The 22,555-nt window shown below is 46.6% G+C and overlaps 2 protein-coding genes across 10 annotated transcripts; one reads left to right on the top strand and one right to left on the bottom strand.

The window, feature by feature from the left end:
* Positions 1–805: 805 nt before the first annotated feature.
* Positions 806–14,250, bottom strand: LOC108159355 (kinesin-like protein KIF13A). Of its 8 annotated transcripts, XM_033392405.1 has the most exons (20): positions 14,133–14,250; positions 13,124–13,362; positions 10,436–10,523; positions 10,154–10,317; positions 9,576–10,092; positions 8,932–9,508; positions 8,300–8,872; positions 7,929–8,243; positions 7,770–7,811; positions 5,959–7,621; positions 5,753–5,898; positions 5,296–5,325; positions 4,789–4,891; positions 4,615–4,719; positions 3,655–3,675; positions 2,926–2,988; positions 2,425–2,835; positions 1,744–2,358; positions 1,372–1,686; positions 806–1,299 (listed from the first exon to the last, which is right to left on the bottom strand). In XM_033392405.1, the coding sequence occupies exons 2-20, from the start codon at positions 13,176–13,178 to the stop codon at positions 1,232–1,234; spliced, it is 5,871 nt and encodes a 1,956-aa protein (XP_033248296.1). In that variant the 5' UTR covers positions 13,179–13,362; positions 14,133–14,250; the 3' UTR covers positions 806–1,231. The 8 variants fall into 8 exon arrangements, with proteins under 8 accessions (XP_033248296.1, XP_017148060.1, XP_033248297.1 ...); XM_017292571.2 differs by lacking the exon at positions 3,655–3,675; XM_033392406.1 differs by lacking the exon at positions 5,296–5,325 and having other exon boundaries at positions 4,789–4,915.
* Positions 14,251–17,075: 2,825 nt separating this feature from the next.
* LOC108160996 (nose resistant to fluoxetine protein 6) lies at positions 17,076–22,492 on the top strand. Of its 2 annotated transcripts, XM_033392258.1 has the most exons (6): positions 17,076–17,662; positions 19,443–19,799; positions 19,866–20,703; positions 20,768–21,133; positions 21,203–21,746; positions 21,812–22,492. In XM_033392258.1, the coding sequence occupies exons 2-6, from the start codon at positions 19,469–19,471 to the stop codon at positions 21,941–21,943; spliced, it is 2,211 nt and encodes a 736-aa protein (XP_033248149.1). In that variant the 5' UTR covers positions 17,076–17,662; positions 19,443–19,468; the 3' UTR covers positions 21,944–22,492. The 2 variants fall into 2 exon arrangements, with proteins under 2 accessions (XP_033248149.1, XP_017150793.1); XM_017295304.2 differs by lacking the exon at positions 17,076–17,662 and having other exon boundaries at positions 19,010–19,799.
* The last annotated feature ends 63 nt before the right edge of the window (positions 22,493–22,555 follow it).

Below are 22,555 nucleotides of genomic sequence, written 5' to 3'. Positions count from 1 at the left end.
CCTAGGATATTGCACATACCGGGATAAGGTAAGAACGTAAGAACGTAAGAACGTAAGAAAAATCATAAAATAATTAGGTACATATATGATAAAATCAATTTTATTCATATATATGTATATGTATATGTATATAAAGAGGAAATTATAAATACATCACATCAAAATAATACAATTTACACATGTATTTACTACGTCAGTGCGAAGCTTCTTAATCGGCGACTAAGATCAAAGATGGGATCCATCTTACGATGCCTCGCGATAGCAGCGACGCAGATTTATAGAATATGTCGCTTTAATTATTACTAACATTGTAATCCGGTAGTCTGTTCTGTATATAAATGCGCTTAACAGAATGTGAGCTCGGGAAATAGGAAAGAAAGTAGAATATACATACGTGTATACAAGAAAATATTGCATGATCTTAAAGTTATAAATATATACAAATGATCTCATAAATTTGATATACATATATATATAGTCAATAACAATTAAAAATATATGCTCATCATAAACCAATTCACATCGACATAAAAACAATTGAACTAAACTAAAGGCAAAGGACCATTACAAAAATATGTATAGTATATCAATCAATAATAATCATAATCAAACGCGCTCAATTTACTACACGAACACAGAACGCAAAACAAAACAGTGGAATCTGAAGATATTACACAATTTACACATACATTCCTCGAGAAGTACGCTACACATTTAGATTTTGCTCGTGCCCAAGTGCTCGTGGTATTGCAACTACTCGAACGCGAATGCGAATGCAAACGCGAACGCGAACGCCCTGCCTGGCTTAGTTTAGTTTAGCTAGATTAGTATTTAGTTCTGTTCTGCTGTAGACACCGCCTTAAACTACTTAGAGAAGCGCGGGGGTTAAGTGTACGGCATTTCATTTGCGGCGTGGTGAGAGAATAGTTAAGTAAGCTAGTAAATGGTTGGCATGTGGATTATGCTCCGCATTGTTCGTTGCTGGACGACCTTGTCATCATCTTCGTAATCGACATTATCCGTCATCGTTTGTCATTGTTGGTTGGCAGCCTTAGAAGGCCGTCGAGCGTCGATTGGCATAGCACTTTTTGCCATGACTGTTCGCATCTGCAGCGCTGCTGGTTGCACGCAATCTGTGGCAGGTCGTTGGCTGGCTGAGAGCGCCTGTGACCAGCGTCGATTGTCTGCAATTAGTCCAACGCTGCAGCTGATGCGAACATTTTGGGTACGATCATTTGCGCGCCGACACATTTAGCGAGTCGCCGCGGCTCTTGGAGCGTGTCATCGAGCTGCTCATTTCTAAACGGGGCGAAGGCGAACCAAAAACCATAAATTAAAAACTGCCTCACTCCAATGTTATCCACGACTCACCTTTGCTGATGCTGTTGCTCTTCTCGGCGGCTTTGTAGGCTCTCATCGCCTTGCCGCGCTTGTCCAGCTGCAGCTTGTCAGGTCGCACAAACTTGCCGTACTTTGGCCTGCACTGGAAATACTGTATGCCCTCCATGGTGCCATCGTTTTTGCCTGTAGGCGTGTCCAGTTCCACGCCAACCCAGGCTCCAGCCTGAAAGTGTGTCGTGCCCACATACCGTATGACGCCGCTGGCGTTGGACGGGCGGATCAGCACCGATTCACCCACCACAATCCAATCGGGCAGCGTCAGATGCACCACATCCTTGCCATCGTCTACAAAAGTACGTGCCACGTGAATAGTCGAGTTAGCGATTGAATTCGAATGCTTACCCTCGACTTCTGTGCTGCTGGACATAATGCTGGGGTCCATGTGCGCTGCCAGGCCTTCCATTTTGGCCACCGAGGCACGCTGGTGGATGCGTGCCGTTTGGCTCGTGCTGTTGCTGTTGTTATTATTATTGTTGCTATTGCCAATGTTGTGCGGTGGCTGCGTATTGGACTTTTTGCGCCGCATCACTTTGCCAGCCGGCAGTTCTTCTCTGACGATGCCATCGCCCTCAAGGTTCTGCTCTGAAATGTTGTGTGTGGCCTCGTCCAGCGATTGATTGCCGTTCTGATTGTCTGTGGAAAGTTCCTGTCTCTGCTCTGACTCATCTTCCACTACCTCCTGAAGTTCTTCATCGGGCGCATGCTGTGGCTCCTTCTTGACAATGCTATCGTTGTTGTTGTTGTTTATTTTATTTTTGGGCACCTGCTCGCACTCATCATCACTTTGGCCGGCTTCCTTCGACTCTGGCTGCTCCAGGGGGTGTGTGAACGCCTCCCGCAGCGTCTTAGCTTGGGGCTCGACTGTCTCTTGTGTTTTGGCTTTAGGCATGTCCTTGAGGAAGGGGTTGACTCGAGCCTGACGGTTTGGTGGCGAATTGGAATTGACGCGATCCAAATCTGTAGGATAGTAGGAAAAGATGAGACGATTGTTGTTATTCAGATTTGTTTGCCATCTGGATTTACCTGGAGTCTCGTCAATGCTCATGGAACGCATGGAAGTTATGTCCTCGTTGCTCAGATTATTACAGGAAACGGCCTGGGAGCCATAGCCACTGCTGGTGGACGAGCTCATGCTGAGCGTGGCCAGGCCTGTCAAGTGCTTCATATTCGCATTGGCGCTCGACGTGTAGCTCAAGTAGTTGTTGCTCGAGTGGCTGCTGACATCCATGAAGGAGTCCATGGTCTTGGACGCCGTGAGGCGTGACCGCGTGGCCAGGCTCCTGTTCTGCTGGCGCTCCTGCTCATACTCTGCGGCATATTCCGAGTCGCTGTAGCTGTCCTCGGGCTCCTCGTCGAGCGATCGATGTCCACCCAGGGGCTCCTCATGCAGCGTGGTCATGCGCATGCCCAGCAGCTTGCTGGTGGCCGGCGATGCTGTGGACACAAGACATTCAAGACAGATTAGCAAACTCTACGATTCTCAGCGAGAACAGTGCTAGACTTAGAGCTAGACAAACCACATACGTTTCGTTGGCGCAATTCTCAATGTGTTCAAGTTCAAATTGAGATTCAAAAACGTTGGACGCGCTGCATTCCACATTGGGGCGGGGAAGATAATGGGTATGTTTAATGTTTAGTTACAATGCAATATACAGACTTCGATGACTGATCACTCTAGCCCGAGCTGCGACTAGCTCGCACCTCGAGGAACACTAACAAAGATAATGATTGCTCTAGGATCTAGGGTAAGAGTGCAAAATGCTACAGATACGCGGTTCGTGCTCAAATCTCGTGCGGTGTGCGTGGCTGCTGAGTGGCAGTGTGCTGTGAGCGCCAGATTGCGTGGGTTGGCTGGAATGGAATGACCAAGTGATTGATGCATGTACATGGTGGTGACGACAATGGCACGAATACTTGAATTGGAAAGAGAGAGAGAGAGTCTTGTGGGGGTATGGTATGATTGAAAGAAGGAGTTACCAGCAAGCGAACACTAACACAAAACTACATTTAAACATGGACTAAATATGGGCTGGGACTCCCAACCTCCCCTCTTGGACTGAAATAATAGGCTTATGTCCATGTATGGGTATGAGGTGGTAGGTGTTTCCGTGGCGGTGTCTGTGTCTGTGTGGATGGGCGTGAAGACAGACAAACTGAAACTGAAACTTAAACTCAACTCAACTAACAATCTAACAATGAACATCAGTCAAGAATACACTTTGGATTTGATTTGGGCATAAGTACGGCCTTTACCTGACAGCAGAGATATAGAGCCTGTTGGCCGTGGAATTTCATTTATATTACGATATAGATTGGAGACACAGAAAAGAATTTGACAAAGTGAGAAACCATACGATAAATACGAGAAGAGAAGAGAGGAGAAGCAATGTGGACTGGATTCTGGATGGATGGCTTTGGGGCTCGTGTACTCGTCGTATGCATGTCAATTTATATGATAAGCAATGAAATGTGGCAGGAAAGAACAGAAAGAACACTCGGGTGCGTCAATAATAAGAATTGCTCGAATCTTCAGATCGAGTTGATGCTATTGCTGTTGATCTGTTGCTATTGATGTTGCTATTGCTGCTGCAGGTGTTGCATCGAAGCAAAAAGCCAAACAAATTACGATTCAGAAGTTGTGACAAAGCAATGCAATGCGAGAATTCGCAGAATTAAGAAGTTGCTCTTTGGCAGGAGGCAGGAGGCAGGAAAGCATAAGCAGGCATAACAAAAACCGGTTCGATGCGTGTGCGGGGGAGCACAGAATCATTCGGTAAAGGATTTATCTTGTTGCCATTGGGATAGTATGATTTGATTTTTACTAAATACTAGTTCAAGTCAAGTACTACTACAAGTAACGTAACAGTTAACAGTTTGTATATACGGAGAAGGAGAACTAGGAGTTTCCAAAATTACGGATTATATAGGTAGTCGATAGGTAGTTCAATCGAAGTTCAAACAAAGATAAATCCCTTGCTCTAGAGCACGCCTGCAACTAGGTCGCACGCTGCGTTTCGCATAAGCATATGCACATTTTACTTATTACTTATTGAATATGCAGTACATATTAAGTGGATATATAGTGGATATAAAATTCGATTATATGGATTAAAGTACGTAAACATTGTTTTTCGAAAGATTGTTCAAAAGGTGGCATTATGGTGTGGTAATCGGTGGATTCAGACAAATCAATTTTTTGCAACCAATACCCACCAATGCCGAAGGCTTTTCCAGGCGAATCCTCGCTGCTGCCCTTGCCGCCGAAGCTGTGCCGGTTGCGTATGACTCCGTTGCCGGATCCTCCCCCTCCGCTGTGAACTGCAATCGAGAGAATTGGGTTAGTTTCCAATGATCTAAAGAGTGCTTGAATGCTATGCTTGGGCTCACCTGGCGTAAACTTATTGCCCAGGGCACTGTTGTTGAGATCGGCAAAGGACTCGGATCGTCCCACATTCAACAGCGACTCCATCGACGCATCGAAGCGCATGATCTGCGTGAGTTTATTCATGAGTTTCTTGCATCATAAATTTCATATGCGAACGTTTTTTTTTTTGTTTTGTTTTTTTTTACAACAAATGTTATTCAGTATGATGAAACAAATTTATTAAAAACCAAAAAGAAACCAAAATGAAAATGAAAATAAAAATGAAAATCAAAATCAAAAATGACGACAAACTACAAAAATGGCAAACTGAAGAGCGCAGAGAGAGAGAGAGAGAGAGAGAGAGTTTTGGAACCCAGTTGAAAGATTCAAGAGGTGAAAGAGTAACGTAACAGAAGAACAGAAAAAGACAACGTCTACAAAAAGCACATTTACGGTAGTGGGTGCTCAGGATGATGGCACACAGGATAGAGGAAGAGGTGAAGTGGAAAAAGTGGATTCAAGTTACTTACACTCCCGGTATTGGTGGTGTCTTTAACCGCCTATGTGCGCAGTGGAAAGCGTTTGGGCATAGCACACATACACATCACAGACAAAGGCAGAGATAGTACCAATACACACGCACGCACATACACACAGATATCAGAAAAAAGTGCGCGCCGAATTTGAATTTGGTATTTGGTATTTGGTTTTTGTTTTTGGTGGTTAATCATAATTATTTTTGGTTTTTTGGGTTAGTTTTGGTGAAAGCGCATAGAAGAATGTGAAAAGAGAAAGAATTTGCGTTTTAGTCAAATGTTTTTGGTTAATTTAGCACGTGGCGAGTGTGGCAAGTGAGTGAGTGAGTGAGTGAGTGTAAGTGGAAGTGGAAGCGTAAGGCGGCAGCAACGGCAGCGACGACATGATGAAACAGCGCAGCAGCAGCAGAAGCTGAATAGAATGATGGGCGGGATGCGGACATGGCCTTACCTGCGAGAAGTTCGGCACACTGACGGTCTTGCGCATGGACAGCGGCTGGCCATGGGCCGTCTCCAGCTCCTTGACGGCCACATTCTGCCGCAGCCGATCCAGGGTCAAAATGCTCTCCACTGCCGAAACGCCCCGCGTGTATTTCTCTGCAAAATTGGAGGATAGAGGGCTGGTTATGCTGACTAGGTATAATTGATTGGTCTCACCTATGTAGGTCTCGCCATCGCTGGCCGAGCAATCGTCCCCGCTGGCCGCTAGCTGGGCGAGCGACTCGCGATCCTCGAGCTCTTCGGAGGCCTTCGGAATGTTGGAGACCACCTCGTAGGTAACGCCACTCTGCCAAATGGCGTTCTCGCCCCGCACAAGTCGGAACTTCTTGAGGCGATCCGTTAGCGTCTGTCCTTTCTTGATGTTGATGCTGAGGCGCTTCCGCAGCACCAGATCCATGGGGGCAGGATGCGAGAGACGCACTGTGGTGCGCAGAATGAGATAGACACGTTCGTTGGCCTCAGTGACGCGGTTGAGGGCCTGGCTGTCGTGCATGGACGAGTCCCAGCTGGCCACACAGCACACGTCCTTGTCCAGATGCTGCAGGATCTGCAGCGTGTAGAATTTGTGGCCGTGCTCCTTGGAGAGAATGGAATTGATGCCCGCAATGGAGAGCTCGTCGTTGGTGTTCTGGGCGGACAGGTCGTCGCCGTTGAGGTTTAAGAAGAGCACGGGCACATGCGGCTCCATGCCAGATGGCGGCTCCCAGGAAGCAGGGGCTCCCGGTATGCCCGAACCGGGCGCCGGCACCAGCACTGCGTTGCGTTCCTCCGTCAGGGAGACCCACTGATGCACCAGGCTCAGCTCCCGCTCCCGCTCCTGCTCGTTCTTCTCCTCCTTCTTGATCAGCATCTGGATCTGCTGGTCCAGGTACTGGCGACGACGTCCCAGCGCCTCGCTCCACTTCTCACGCAAGACGGTGAGATCTTCCTCCTGGTAGGAGTCGAGTGGCCGCTGCAGCCGCGAACGGACCGTCACACTGCCAATAGCCACGTTCACAATCGACTGGCAGATAATGGGCAGCGTTCCCGAGTTTTGGACAGGCTTCACGCGCACATTGACCCGTCGCTGCTGACCCTGGCGCAGCTGGTAGATGCCACCGGTCAGAACCTCGTTGCGATTGGTCACTTCCACGGGCGAGTACTCGCCGCTGTCGTTCAGCTCGTGAATCTCCACCCAGAGCTCGATTTTGCGCGACAGCTCCGCCCAGCGGTCGACCAGGGAACGGGCCTTGGCCTGCTGCTGCTCCACCTCCCAGCCCTTGGTCCTGGAGAATCCGGCACTGCGATGGCCCCAGACCTCAATCGACAGGGCTCCCTCGATGCAGTGCTCGAGGAACTCCTCGTTGATGGTGACCGTAAAGTCCTTTGTGTGCTCGAACTTGAATACCATATTCTGATCGTGGGCCGTGGACTCGGCATTGATCACGGGCACCACCATCTCCTGGTGGCCCCAGAACGTGTACTGGCAGAACACAAAGTTGGAGAGGGACAGGGGCAGGCCTGTGGCGCACTTGATGGTGACGCGACACGTGATCTGGTTGGAGGAGGGATCGACAGGGTCATCGTACTCGTCGCGCGAGTTCTCCGAGGACTCCGAGACCGACTCGCACATGCGGTCCTGCGGCATCTGGCCGGCTATGCGCTCCACCTCCACCTGCAGGCGTCCTGCCACCTCTCCCTGCTGGCTGATGATGGGCGTGTGGTAGTCCAGCTTGACGTCGTGGAAGAGCACCTCCAGAAATATGTTGGCCACGCCAATGAGATTGTGGTTCTCCTGCGACTCGTAGAACGGGTCCTGCGGCTTGGCATTGTCATCGTCCTACAAAAAGCAGAGCAAATAATAATTCGATTTCGTGTCGCAATCACACAATTTCACTGCCAAATAGTTTTTAGAACGGTGTGTGTGTGTGTGTGGTGTTCTTGTTTAGGGGTGATCTAGGGGTGTGGGGGTGTCGTGTCTTAATTACCTTGTCATCGTATTCATCGTCTGAGAATTGCTCTACAAGGGGCTGTATTCAGGGGTTAATTGAATGCGTGTGTGAATCGATACAATTATAAATGGTAAATGGTTAGTACAGAGCACACAGAGCGAGAGATGGATGGAGAGTAGAGCGAATTCAACATACCAATCCGTTGAGCACGCGCTCCTTGTGCTCCTGGTACATCTCTCGCATGTCGATCAGTTTGTTCTCCAGCTTCTCCATCGTCCATATCTGGCTGCCGGAATTTGTGCGCTTCACCAGAATCGCGGGCTCGCTAACAAAGGCCCCCCGTCGTCTGTTGGGACTCAGATTGGCCGGCGGTATTTGCAGGGTGACCGAGAATTTGGTCTTCTTCTCCATTTCCTCGGCCAGGAAGTTGGCCTCTTGCACCAGGGAATTGGCTCGCATGATGTCCGTTTTCAGCTGCCCCAGCGAACGTCGGAACATTTCATCGCGCTCCTGAAAAAGATTCAAGGATTATCCAAGTCATACATCAGCCTAGGCGCCTGGCTTACCTGTGCCCACTTCTCGACCCGCATCTGGGAGGTAGGAGTATTCGGGGTTATCTTGCCCATGCGCAGCGGATCGTAGGGGGCATATGGGGCATAGGGTGTGCTGGGCGAGAGAATGTTGCGCAGTTGCTGGAACTGGCGCTCGTACTCCTGCCGCTGCTTCTCCAGCGCCACCTGCTTATCTTCCTCGTGCTGGCGCTCCAGGCGAGCAATGGCCGTCTGAATGGGGTCATTGCTCAGCTCGTTCTGCATAATCTCGTCGCGCGCAAAGTTGTAGTCGATCAGCTGGGCCGGCGTCTGTGGCTCCGAGGCGCTCATGCTCGTGTTGTTGCTCTTTGGAGAGTTGACGCGGAAGAAATGATGATTGCCCCACAGGATGCGATCGCCGTTCTGGAGCGGAGTCTTCTCCACGGCCGCCGATCCGTTGACGAAGCAACGCGCTCCCTGGACCGGCTCCATATACAGCCCGCTGTCCTCAATGGTGATCACACAATGCTCCGGTTGAATGCCCAGCCCAGAGAGCTGTATATCGGGCTGTTGTCCGCTAATGCTGCGACCGCCAATCAGCGTCCGTTCCTGAGCACAAAGAAAGCATCGTTTAGATCGGTTCTGCAAAGCATTTGAGTACCATTTACCTTTAGGTAGTAGACCAGCAGCTCGTTGAGGGACGGATCCGCATTCAAATTGACCAAATAGTACTTGTTCTTCTCCACCTTGATGCCGCTGGCCTGCACACTGATGCCCATTTTCTCCAGGGCCTGCTGTCGCTCGTTCTGGATGCGCTCCGTCTTGACCAGCTTCTCCTCCCACGTCTGCGAGATCTGCTTCATTAGATTCTCGCTCTCGGCCAGTTTATCCTGCACATCGCCCACCGGCGATCCCGTGGCGTGCTTCAGCATGCTCCTCAGCGTCTCCACCTCGTGTCGCAGCTCCCGAATGATCCGGGCATTGGGATCTTCGTTGACCACGGCGTGGTTGACGATGCGCTTGGCCCGATCCGCATAGCGCAGCGTGGACAGCGTCTCCTCGTAGTTGTCCGCCGACGGTGAGATTGTGGCCACCATTACGGTCCTGGAGTTGCCGCCCAGATTGTCCTTCAGCAGCCAGGTGAGAACAGAGTCCCGATAGGGCACAAATTTGTCGTTACCATTCCGCTTGCCATTGGTCTGATCGGCCAGCTTGGAGATGACCAGGCCCAGCGTGGTCAGAGATCTGCAAGAGGTATAAAGATGATACAAATTGAGGTATAAACCAAGATTCTTGGCAATTTTTCACCCACTTGTTTATGTTGGAGCCCTCCTTGAGACGATCGCCGACAGCGCCCGTCTTCACGGCACGCTCGGAGCCAGCCAAGTCTACGAGAGACATGCGCGAAACCTTCTCCCCGCTGACGCCCGTTGCCTGATCCGTGAGTATCTGGGTGAGCACCACCGAGAAGACGGCATGGGAGCGCGACGACTCGGCATTCATGTTGGTGGCCGCCACCGTCCGGGATTTGTTGCCCTCGGTCATGAGGTTGTCGATGTCCTGGTAGGATGCCACGGCCAGCTGCGACAAACCATCGACATAGGGACCCATCACGTTGTGTTCGCGCACTTTGAGCGACTGCTTGTTTGGCTTCGGGTCGAGCAGATCGTGGACCTTCTCGTTGTAGATCTCCATGTAGGAGACCTCCACTTTGTACATCAGCTCGGGCGTTGACTTGTTGGCAATGGCCGAGAAGAGCTTATCACACAGGCGCGGTATAATGCCCTTGTTCTCCTGAGAGCCCATCATCGTGTAGGACTTGCCGGACCCTGCAAGAATAACCATTTGATGAATCATCTTCTTGCCAACCACTGGCACTGGCCGCCCTACCTGTCTGGCCATAAGCGAATATGCACGCATTATAGCCCTGGAATGCATTGTCCAGTATGTCACGTCCCACGCAATCGAACACCGTCTCCTGGGACGCGAAGTTGTCATCCTCCGGGTTCAACGAGTAGAAGCAATGATCGAATGCAAATGTCTTTGGTTGTTTTCTGTTTTTAGATTGTGAAGCAAAAGATCATTAATCATAGATATACTGTATTTGTGATATCATTTTACTACGTTATATTATTATAGCATGCCTGATAAAATTTTATTGGTATATTTTACCTTTCGATTTTTTCCAATGGTGGTGGATTCTGCAATATCGTCTGTTGTTTTTCCATTTCCACGATACATTTTGTACCCAATTCGATTTCTGCAAGTAGAGTCAAACACTTTCAATGAATCTCGTTGCGGAATACATACTACTATACTATAAATACACTATATTCGTTGTGAATTATGTGTAAAATTGAGATAATACCCCCGTTATTCTCTCTCTTCTCTCCGTGGGGTGATAACAAGTTCAAAATGGCAAAACAATTTCATTTTATATTTTCGCTGCACCCCACATAGGTACTTATATGTATATAGCGCACACATTTCTCTGCGAATACATTTTATATCATGTTGGGGGTTTCGTACATAAGTGCGAAAATGAATTCACAAAAAGGGGCACCCGAAAGAGAGCGAGAGGGAGAGAGGGAGGCGATAAGTGAGTGTGGTGTGGAATACGTCCAATGCCACACACAACAAAAACTCAATGGAGGAGAACAGAACCTTTCAAATGATTGTAAACAAAGCTCGAATAAAAAGGCAGAAAAACAGTTGCCCAACCATTTGGCGATATAAATACAACAGCAACAATAAAACCATGATTCGATTAGATACTCCCTAAGACGAACTACGGATGCCCTTGACAGCTCTTTCCTATGAAGTAATCCAGTCTAAAATATGGGGGATAGAACAGAATCCAGGCAGAAGAAACAGAAACCCAACAAGAAATGACTTTTTACTGGACATTCCCCGGACAAAAAAAAAGTATGTACATTCCGGCTAATAAATTGTTGAAATATTTCAGCTGTGATTCCTCATCATGTCCTTCGCATGCTTCTTCCAGTCGAGAACGATTCGAAATGGCAGAGAGCAAATGCCAAAACAAACAAAGCAAAACATAGCCGTACCGTCAAAGCCCTGTGCCCAGACAGGCAGACACATTTCTAGCCCACACACTCACATGTGCTGCATACATTTGTATCTACATACACACGTCCTGGCGTGGCCTGGCCTTTGGTACTTCCGTTCCGGTTTACATTACAAAACGACACTGAGCCCAGAACGTGACAAGACATGGAAATGAGAGCCACAAAGGACTCGACTCTGCGAGTAGTACATTAAATAATACTATATATACATATACATATATGTAGCATATAGAATATCTCAGCAATTGCCGTTTGCCTTTTACCGTCTGCCCCGTAACGAACGTAACGGAGGCGTGTCATAAATTATTTGATGGTCTCTCATTTGTACGACTACACGTAGTTCTGGTCAGTTGAGTTTTGGTAACAGCCTGCCTGTCTGTCTGTCCGTCTCTCTGTTTATAACCTTAAAGTTGTCTCGATGATGATAAAGTTTTCTCTTGCCGTTGACCGTTGTTTGGCTATTGTCCATCCAATGTTGAAATTAACATCCAAACATCCACACACACAGCCACACACATGCACACTCGCATTCACAGACATTGGCACGGTTCAAAACAGGTTAAGCTTTTTGGTAGTAACTCTGCTCCACTCTGCGCTGGTCAAAGCTGTGACTTCATTTTGACTCGTTTGAATCGGTCTTTGCCATTGGCTTTGATTGTGTGTGTGTGCTGGTGTCTCTGCGTTTGCGTTTGCGTTTGCGTTTGCTTTCGTTTTACGCTTTGCTGGCCCCTGCAGGAGGGGTCACCAGCTTCGGACATGGCCCAAATACGATGCCAAAGATTGACTAATGGCTGTATTACGGGCGCACACACTTCATGTGGAACATCCACCAGTCACACGTTTATCAGCTGAGATAACATTTCTGCACTGCTTATCGCAGACATTCTGGTGACTACGATTCCCGCATACAGTCACACAACGACACCTAATCAGCCCGAATAACAAGCGAGCGACATGACAGGGAAACGGAGAGCAGGAAAACTAACCATGAAATTAATAAAAACATTATCAACGGGCGGGGAAACTCTGCCACCATTCAAGCACTTTTGGCATCCAATCAATAAGTCCCTATTCATGCGAGAATCCAAGTGAACCTTGCCCCACACTGTGTCTGCTTCAGCTTCTGCCTATGCCATGCCTGTGGCTGTGCCTGTGCCTGTGCCTGCCCGTCCCCAACAGTTTCTTCCTTCATTTCCGCTTTCGCCCCGTGTGAGTCATGGATAAGCCAAATGAATGATCGGCGTTGACATTGGAAATGCTGACTGACACTGTTGTTGGTGTTGCTGTTGCCGTTGCTTGTTTTTGCACTTGCAACACTTCACCGCTGCAATGGGAGACACACAAAATTAGCTGGAAACGAAACGAAAATCGCTGTAAGTCACACAGGCTGCTGACAGGCCAGGGCCCAGGGCTCGGGGCCGTAGGTAGTCCGCTGCGCCTCTCTGGTATAAAATAAAAAATTTGCTGTCGCAGCAGTGGAGGAAAAACGAAAACGAAACCGAAATTCAAAGGAAACGCCAAAGAGCCATGTAAATTTTGTTAGCCTAAAAAAACCGACCCTTGCTGCTGGCTGCTGGCTGGTGCCTGTTTGCATTATTGATTTAAAGAAGAGAGGAGCATTGACTGTGTGGCACTGCAGTCCCAGTACATGGGGCATTGTTCATTGCAAGGGCGCTGAGTTGTGGGGATACTGCTACGGCTTTACTGGTACAGCAGCTCCCGCAGAGCTAATCACAGATGGAGGATTATGGCCAAGGGAAAATGTACTTACCGCGGCGATTGAAGGGTCGCACCCTTACTGCAACTTTGATCTTATCACTTGACATCGTGAAGACTTCGAAGCTGGTGATGGATGTGGATGTTGATGCGGGCGAGGGAGTGATTCATGCACCACTCACTTGGCCCCGTTCGACGCCAGAGGGGACTATACGGACGGCAGAGTTGGGTCTCCTTTATTATGGATATTTTTGGCTGGTTTTGTTGTCCTCGGGGGAGTCGTGCGCACGCAATCTATAAGGCAGGTGGAAGTTGTAAGGCTCTAAACGGACTAGCGAGGGGGGGAGTGCGCCAAAATTGTGTGAGCTATTCAATTAGCGCCGCGCAGACAGACCCACATCCAACAATACATACATACGTCATGCGGGGGGTGGACTGTGTGTGTGTTTGCCTTTGCCTGTGCCTGGGGGGGAGGCATATTTCCCTTTCATTCTTGACTTTCGTCATTCACTGCTTTGTTATTACTGCGCACAGACACATTCACACAACACACATGCGTTTCACTGTTGTGTGCTGACATTCTTTATATGCGCGCCGCGACGCACACTCAAATGTTTGCCCAAAATTAGTTAATTAAGATTATGATTCGAATGTCCTGTCCGATTTGTAGGTTCGTTTGTTTCGCAAACAAATGAATGTACCCTCAAATAGAATTATCTTTTCGCACATGAACACACACTCTCTCACTCACACAATTACAGGTGCATAGTACACAGTGCACAGGTTGGGATGGCCTCCACACCAATCTCTCCCCTCGCTCGCACAGAGATAGATCTAAAGTTTTTCGAGGCCCCTTTTAAATTGGCGAGCTGTAGGCAAAAGTAACGCCAGGTACCATTCCAGGGTACACCGCCCGCGCGAAAATTCTTGCCCGCAGCGTATGACTGTGCTGTGACTTCTTTGAAGAATCGATTTTTATGGCTCTTTTTTCCCGAAGCTAGACTTGTTTAGCACTGCGCCGTTTCTTGTGTTCGCTTCGACTATTGCTCAACTGGCTACCGCACCTGTAATCCGACGTAGTTGCGTTTAATTTATCTTTAATTTTGTTTTTCTATATTGCTTTTTCATTTTTTTTTCGCGTCGTTTGTCTTTTGGGCAAATTTTTACAATGACACGTCAGTGTGACCAGCAGTACTTATTGATAAAATATACCGTCCGACCCTCAGAAATATACCGTAATATGCGGTCTCATTTGAAAAATATACCGTTAATATACTGACAAATTCAAGCTATGTTTTACATATTCCTCGTTTTTGATATTCCGTTCAATATTACTATCTATATAGCACATTTAGCCATGCCCACATGATTTCAGCCTATTAATGAATAAATTTTCTACACAATTGATTAGTTTTTAGTCCTTGCTTTTATTGTATTTTGACTAAAACAAGGTTTAAACGTTTATCGTTTTTTGGGCAAAATTTTACAATGACACGTCAGTGTGACCAGCAGTACTTATTGATAAAATATACCGTCCGACCCTCAGAAATAGACCGAAAAATTCCGTCTCACTTAAAAAATATACCGTTAATATACTGACGAATTCAAGTTATATTTTACATATTCCTCGTTTTTGATATTCCGTTCAATATTACTAGCTATATAGCACATTTAGCCGTGCCCACATGATTTCAGCCTATTAATGAATAAATTTTCTACACAATTGGTTAGTTTTTAATGCTTGCTTTTATTGTATTTTGGCTAAAACAAGGTTTGAACGCTTATCGTTTTTTGGGCAAAATTTTACAATGACACGTCAGTGTGACCAGCAGTACTTATTGATAAAATATACCGTCCGACCCTCAGAAATAGACCGAAAAATTCCGTCTCACTTAAAAAATATACCGTTAATATACTGACGAATTCAAGTTATATTTTACATATTCCTCGTTTTTGATATTCCGTTCAATATTACTAGCTATATAGCACATTTAGCCGTGCCCACATGATTTCAGCCTATTAATGAATAAATTTTCTACACAATTGGTTAGTTTTTAATGCTTGCTTTTATTGTATTTTGGCTAAAACAAGGTTTGAACAAAATAGTTCAACAAAAAATCAGTCGCAGTGTTGCTGGTATTTAAAGACATGATGCGTGTATAGGCCTTTGTACACCCTATTTCGTTAATTTCATATGCAGATTTAACGTAATTTATGAAGACCTTTTCTCAAATTGATATGTTTTTGACTTATTCATGTGTATTATTAGTATCTTGTTTAAATTTATGTAGATCCTGATACCTACTGAGCCTTGGAAGACAAACATATTCACAATTCTATAACATTCATTTCCCCCAGGGTATGTGTGCATGGAATTAGCAACATGTTTGTGTATGGAATGAGACTCATTGCTGCAATACCGAAACTGCGGCGAATCGGGTATTGCCTATATTTCAAGCTATAGATGCCCACTTAGCTTTATCCCATAGATAAATGCATTTTCTACAAGATTGCTTCTTTTAATTACCTTTACGTAATTTATTTTGACTAAAATACGGTTTTCAAGTAAATGTTGCCGCAACATTGTGTATGGAATGAGACTCATTGTTGCTAAAGCGAAACTGCGGCGAACTGCGGCGAACTGCGGCGAACTGCGGCGAACTCAAATTCGATTCAAAAAACGACCAATTCTTTGTTCCGTTGAATAATACTATCTATATAGAACATTTAGCCATGCCCACTCAATTTTGTACGATTGATGAATCAATTCTATACATGATTGGCCTATTCGAAATACTTGCTTTTATTGGATTTCTATATAACGTTGAAAATGGAATTTAATAGATTGATGAAATTGACAAAATATACCATTATATACCGATATACCGTAAATATACAGTCGGTTCAATTTTGATCTCAAAAAATTTCGAAAAAAATACCACTATTGATAAGCTATGCTACTTAATACACCTTTAAAAATTGAAGTTAGTGGTTTGATGAAATACCGATTTACCGTAAATATTTAACTAAACTTTTACATCAAAATAAATAGAAAATATAATTTACCGTAAGTGGTAGCCCTGACAATAGAGATGGGATGTTAAATATATCTTGAACAACCAAAACATCGATATGATATTTGTCGGTATTTTTTGCCATGCCGGAACACATTTCAATATATTATGTACACATCTCTAACACATATATTCTTGTAGGCGCGAAGTATCGGCAACAAAAATTCAAATTTTTCTGTTTCTGTTTTTATAAAATTAAATATTTTACGTTCAGCGCGTATATATTTTTAGCTTTTTATATTTAATTTGGAGATAAAATTGTCGCCAATGTAACCATGGCGCAACCACCGCCACTCAGCTTCGCAGCTACTCATATTTATATCTTGTTTAATTAAGTGCGTTAACTAAATAAGGATACATTAAATAGAAAGGATTACCTCAAATTGCAGAACGGACGGGGTGGAATTTACATAAATTTCAGGACTTCATGTCGAGTATACCCCAGCCTGTTTCTAATCAGTTATTTCATTAATTTGCAGATTCGTCGAAATTGGTTCGAAATCTATAAAGACAATCAAACCAATGTGCATTTGTGTAACTATATACATACATATATCTTTTGGATAGCTCAAAAGATCACTATATCATATATAGCGGCCATGGTAACCAAATGGTCTTACGTGGTTATGGTGTGGAAATGTTTTTATCAAAAGAAAACATTTTACAAATCGAGCCATTGCTTCTGTTTATTGATCAGCAAACGATTCTACGTTCTAGTTCCAGCTCAATTTAATTTTTCGTATCTCCATATACATGTGTAATTCCTGTTGACCCTGCATATAATACAGTAGCACTTTCTATTCGACGTTGTTCCTTTATGTTCATTTCATTCTGTGTGTTATTTCTGTAGAAGCTGTAATTAAAGTACTACTTCCGATTTCGTATTACACCTTCCAACTATTATTAACCAGGCTAACCCTGCAATGAGGATTCAGAGGATTCACGCCCCCTTATCGAAGCGAAGTGTCAATGAACGCTTCAATTGGCTCAATGAAAAACCAGAAATGCCGATGAGAGCTGTTCCAAGCTCTGCCCGTGACGCAGACGCAATACCGACTGCACGCCGTCGGCCAGATTCCCCCAAAGCCCCAAATAAACACAAAACAACAAAACAACAGCCGAACGACAATTTCGCTTTCATCGATGGACTGGACTTGTTGCTGTTGTTGTTTCAGGTTGTCAATCTGCTGCCCCTGGCGCTGGCACTGCCGCTGATGCTGCTGCTGCCGATGCCGATGCCGAGCTTGCTACCTGTTCACGTGTTTCCAGCGCTCACGGAGTTTATAAAGGTTGGAGCCGCAGCGAAGGGCGCCACAGTTTCGCGGACAGACGCGAACCGGCGCGAGCCAACTTAAAAAAAAATAAACGGAAATTTGAAATACTCGCAGGAGTTTTTTTTTTGGTTTCTATTCCGACAAGTGGAGATCTGCAGATAAAACCGAACAAAACAAGTCGAATAATAGCAATAATTCAAGGATAATTCTGTATTGATTGGATATTTGTTTTCTTCGACTCGGAAAGTAGGTCAATTTAAGTGTTCATACCCATAGAAGTGGTTTAAACGAATTCGGATTTGCTTTAAGATCAACTCGAGTGACGACCCATAAAAACTAATATCAGCCTGTGCCAAATTGATACATGACCCACATACGAGTAGCAGAAATAAGGAGCAAAAACAATAAATCAGTAAACTTGCTTATGCCATTTTCATTAATAACAAAACAAACCATTTCCATACAAAGTCGAGCCAGCAAACATGCCAAAACCGGAGTCAGTTGCAAAAAAGCCACTAATATTAGTTACAAAACCATCGTTTGTCCAAAGTGTGGACAAAAACTGGGCGAATAGCTTTCGATCGGGATCCGATTCGCTGGCTGCCAAAGTTAAGGTGAAGGTTCATTTGCATAGCCAAAAAAAAAGAGATGCGAATCCAAGCGCAGATTTACCCTTGAAACGGTTTTATTAAATCGGAAACCCATTAACTGCCATACAATAAAATGCCAACGCGCTTGCCGCTCGGCTTATTACGCGTCTTAGATGGGATGGATTGGATGGATCTGCTTCAACAGTACTGGAAATATTCGAAAATTATTCGATTTTTGTCCACGCATGCATTAAATTAGCAAAGAGCCTCAGGGAGCTAAGGCTGAGTCTCTGGTTGTTGATCAGCATGCGAGACCTAAGCAAATACTGCCCGAATGGGATAAGTATTTGAGACAAACACAAATTTGGCTGGAATCCAACGTGAGCAATTAAATTCTGTCGCACATTCCCGGAGCTGGGTTGGGGCGAGCCAAGGAGTGACTAATCGACCAATGGACTAGGGTCTCTCTAGTCGTTGATCTTTGCACAAGGGAGAAATAATTAAATATCAATAATATTTCACAGTTAGATCTCTTGCTCTTTGAGCTTTCCATACAATCAATACTTGAGGTCTAATGAATAAGCAGCCAGTGACAAGATCGAAGGGATTTTTGCTTTTGGCAGCTCAAAAACCTTCAATCGATCGATGGACTAGGTTAATGGTAGTCCATCCCGAATATAACCCTCTCTAGTCGTTGATCTTTGCACAATGCAGAAATAATAAAATATCAATAATATTTAACAGTTAGATCTCTTGCTTTTTGAGCTTTCCATACAATCAATACTTGAGGTCTAATGAATAAGCAGCCAGTGACAAGATCGAAGGGGTTTTTGCTTTTGGCAGCCCATAAACCTTCAAGTGACGACCGTCCATTATCTGTACGAGTACGTATTTTTGGCGAGATTTTTCGCTTGAATATAAAACTAATCCGCCGCAATGTGGCCTACGTCCCGGGCTGGCATTGAGACGCACTCCAGCCTCGGATGTAGCTAATTGATGTTTGAATTGAACTCCACCTTGTCCAGCGCCGTGTCACTTCCATCACTCACAGCACATCCATGTTCTGCGATTGAGATTCGAGTCGGTCTGCTGGAATAACACATGTTCTGCATCTGTCCGTTCCCCGGGCCATGTCCGACCCCGCGGCTTGCGAGGTCTTCGTTTTTGAGATCAGCGTCAGCGAATGTTAGGCAATAGATGGATGCCTCCCCGTGTATTTCCCCGTACACTGGAGCTCCGAACACAGCTTCGAAATGCATCGAATCTGTTACGGTAGGTTGTGCACACCGAGAAATGGTTTTCGTCAATGTTTGTGCAGCCACTAAACGATTCCTAAAGGGCCGCTATTGTCGCGTGTTCCACTACGTGTACTTGACAGTACAAGTACTCTCACTCGTAGTCATATTTATGGGTAAACAACTTCTGCAATCTTCCAGCTCCCGCTCGTTAGCGGACGATCGGCATGGGGAGAGATTGGAAAGCGGCCGTCATCATAGTTTGGATCTTTGGAGCACTCGCGGCTGATGCTGCCGTAAACGAGTCCACACCAAGTCATTACCGCTATAGTTATGGAAAACTCAATGCCACCCAAGCCCCTTCCCCTCATTCGACTCTGCCTCCGCCCCGAAGAAGCTCCCAGTTAGATAGAGATCACGAGACGCATCTGATTCGCAGCTCTATCATCTTTGGCCTGGCCAAAGCCGCCAACGAGAGCAATGTGAATGGAGTGTGCCACACCCAGCTGCAGCAAGTACAGCGGGGCATCCTCAGCCAACAGCCGTGGGCCATGAAAGGTGAGTTAGGTCGATTCGTGCCAAGTCTCGAGACAACGCTAACACCATTCTCTACCATACTACCAGTGCTCGACGCCTCTGGGACCAAGCCGTCGGGCTTCGTGTTTGGCCAGAATTACTGGCTAGGAAGCCGGGCAGTCTGCGAAGGGGTTCAGCGTCCGGTGGGTATCACGCTGTCGAGAAACTACGAGCGGGTGATGCACTACAGCATTCTGACCCAGAGCGCCCCCTTCGAAATGGACTATCGGATGATCTACCTCCGGCACAGCTCGCCGTGGCAGGTGGAGATCAAGCTGATGTCGGAACAGATCCTTCACATCGGCCTCTGCCTGCCAAAGGCGTGCGATTCGGAGGAGGTGAAGCAGCTGGCCAGGGAATACGTGACGGATGGTAGCTTCAACAAGAACGACATCTTCGACATGCGACCAGAAGTACTCTATATGAAGGATCTGAGGCTGAGCAAACGGTTCTTCCAGCGAACGTCCTTCAAGCTGATGGTGGCCTCGCTTCTGGTCACTGGAGCTCTGACGCTTTGTGCCCAGCAGCTGCGCGTAGCCAAGCGTGGGGATGAGCCCAGTCCCGGACTGGCGCCAGTAGAGTCAGAGCTGTGGCAGACTCTGGACACAATGTTGAAGTGGCAGCCCCTGCAGAGTTTCGTATCGTGCTACGATGTGCCCACTAACTGGAGGAAGATCTTTGCCACCAGGGAGAACAGCTCCGGAGAGATTCCCATCATGAATGGACTGCGTTCGGTGTGCGCCATCGGAATACTGATCTTTCACGTGGTTTGGTACATGTACTTCACCGTCCACAACAAGGTGGTGCTCCTCTCGTACGCTGAGAAGGCCTTCTTCCAGTACGTCTCCTCGGCCCCCCTCCTGGTGGATGTTTTTTTCACCATCAGGTAAGTTTCTCCCAGTTTTCACATATGTAACTTCCTGCCTAATTCTGGATCCGTACGACTTCAGCGGCTTCCTGCAGACCTACAACTTCATGCGGAACGCCAAGCAAATGGAGTCAGTGCGTCGCAATGGCCTATGGGGCAATGCCAAGCTCTTTGGCAAGCTGCTGTTCCACCGATACCTGAGGCTGGGCCCCCTCTACCTCATTCTCATGGGCAGCGTTGACCTGGCCTTTGCCTACATCGGAGATGTCTCCCTCTACCACATCAACGAGCGGTACGATGAGCTCTGCACGCAGCACTGGTGGAGGAACCTGCTCTTCATTCAGAACCTCTTCGATCACCGCGATCTCTGCGTCAACTGGAGCTGGAGCTTGGCCTGCGACATGCAGTTTTTCCTAGTGGCGAATGTCATTCTCTTTGTCTATGCCAGGTGAGACCGGGGAGGCTCGTCATCATAGTATCGTGACATATGTATCCTTTACACTGCTATTGCCAACAGACATCCGAAAGTTGCCAAGCTGTTGACGATCACTGGACTCCTGGCCACCATCACCTGGTCCTATGGAATTTGCATCAACTACAAGTTAGAGTTCTCGTTCGACGCCACCTACGCCACCGGTACCCAGATCTATACGAGTCCCTTTGTGCGCGTCCTGCCGTACATTATTGGGGCCATCGCAGCCTGGTGTCTGCTGGAGCGGCGCCTGCAGGTGGAGCTGAGTGAGCAGCAGACGCGCTGGCTCTGGCACTTCGCCTTAAGTGTATTCATATCTAGCATTTACGCGACTGTCCGGCGGGATGTGGGACGTCTGCTGACCACCACGCTGTTCGTGCTGGGACGAGGGATCTTCTCCCTGTCGGTGTGCTGGATGATTCTGGGCAGTGCGACGGCCACTGGGGTGTGGTGGTCGCGCATGCTTGAGGCCAAGTGCTTCCAGCACCTGAATCGACTCTCGTATGCCATTTACCTGATGAATCCACTAGTGATAAGCCTCTTCTATAGTTTGACCAGTTCCAGCACAGACGCGGACCCCTTCATGCTGGTGGGTTATAATCGGTCGTTGGTTTCAGTTTAGCCTTTTTTAACCAAGTTCCTACTTCCTTTCAGTCCGTGGTCTCCTGCGGCTTCACTCTGATTGTGTACCTGGTTTCCATCGTTTTCTCCCTGGCGTTTGAGGTGCCCTACAGCAATCTGTCGAGCTTGTTGCTGAGGTCCAGCAGCAAACCAAAAAGCGCATAAACTGTGATTATCTGTTATTCTTCTAAGTCATTAATTAATAAGAAAACCTAGTTCATACGCAAACTGCTTTATACAATGTTTTACTGTGGCGGAAGGTCCAAGGGATGTGCGTTGCAGCCACTGGTTGTCCTGCTGCTGTGTCGCTGAGTCGACAATTTGGCGACCCGTCCGCTGCAGCAAGGACCAGAGATCGTTGGCGGAATTGTTGGTTCACGACTAGTCCCGAATCAAACGCTGAGCTTCAGCTTCGAGACGCGTAAGTAAATCAGTATATAATTGTGCCAGACGGAGTCCTATCCAATCATTGCCGAGGCCTATTCGAAACAGACCGAGTCCTATCCCAGCTAGACAGAATCGTATCACAGCAGGACAGAGGCGCACGGCTCATCCCTTCCAAGATCGGAACCTAACGAGCCATCGTCATCCTTCGGACTTTGACTATGGCTACTAGATTCTAGATAGATATTGTTGCTGTTAGGTTTAAGGAAATACGCGTCCATATACTTAGATAGTAGATACAATTGTTTTCCACTTGTTTATTTATTTATACTAGGCTAAGTTATGATAAATAAAAATATTGAAAAATAATCCTTGCTGTATCCTATAGCGGGG

Source organism: Drosophila miranda, chromosome 3 (genome assembly GCF_003369915.1).
Source record: "Drosophila miranda strain MSH22 chromosome 3, D.miranda_PacBio2.1, whole genome shotgun sequence".
NCBI lineage: Eukaryota > Metazoa > Arthropoda > Insecta > Diptera > Drosophilidae > Drosophila > Drosophila miranda.
Note: the sequence above shows the minus strand (reverse complement) of the source record. Positions and strands in the feature narration are given on the sequence as shown.

What these genes read in the sequence shown, in the direction of transcription:
- LOC108159355 (XM_033392405.1), bottom strand. Translation starts at nt 13,178, where the DNA reads ATGTCAAGTGATAAGATCAAAGTTGCAGTAAGGGTGCGACCCTTCAAT. An exon ending in CCATTGGAAAAAATCGAAAG is followed by an intron (nt 10,318 to 10,435) that starts GTAAAATATACC and finishes ATCTAAAAACAG; the next exon opens with AAAACAACCAAAGACATTTG. An exon ending in GTGTGCCGAACTTCTCGCAG is followed by an intron (nt 5,326 to 5,752) that starts GTAAGGCCATGT and finishes CTGCGCACATAG; the next exon opens with GCGGTTAAAGACACCACCAA.
- LOC108160996 (XM_033392258.1), top strand. Translation starts at nt 19,469, where the DNA reads ATGGGGAGAGATTGGAAAGCGGCCGTCATCATAGTTTGGATCTTTGGA. An exon ending in ACAGCCGTGGGCCATGAAAG is followed by an intron (nt 19,800 to 19,865) that starts GTGAGTTAGGTC and finishes CCATACTACCAG; the next exon opens with TGCTCGACGCCTCTGGGACC. An exon ending in GATGTTTTTTTCACCATCAG is followed by an intron (nt 20,704 to 20,767) that starts GTAAGTTTCTCC and finishes GTACGACTTCAG; the next exon opens with CGGCTTCCTGCAGACCTACA.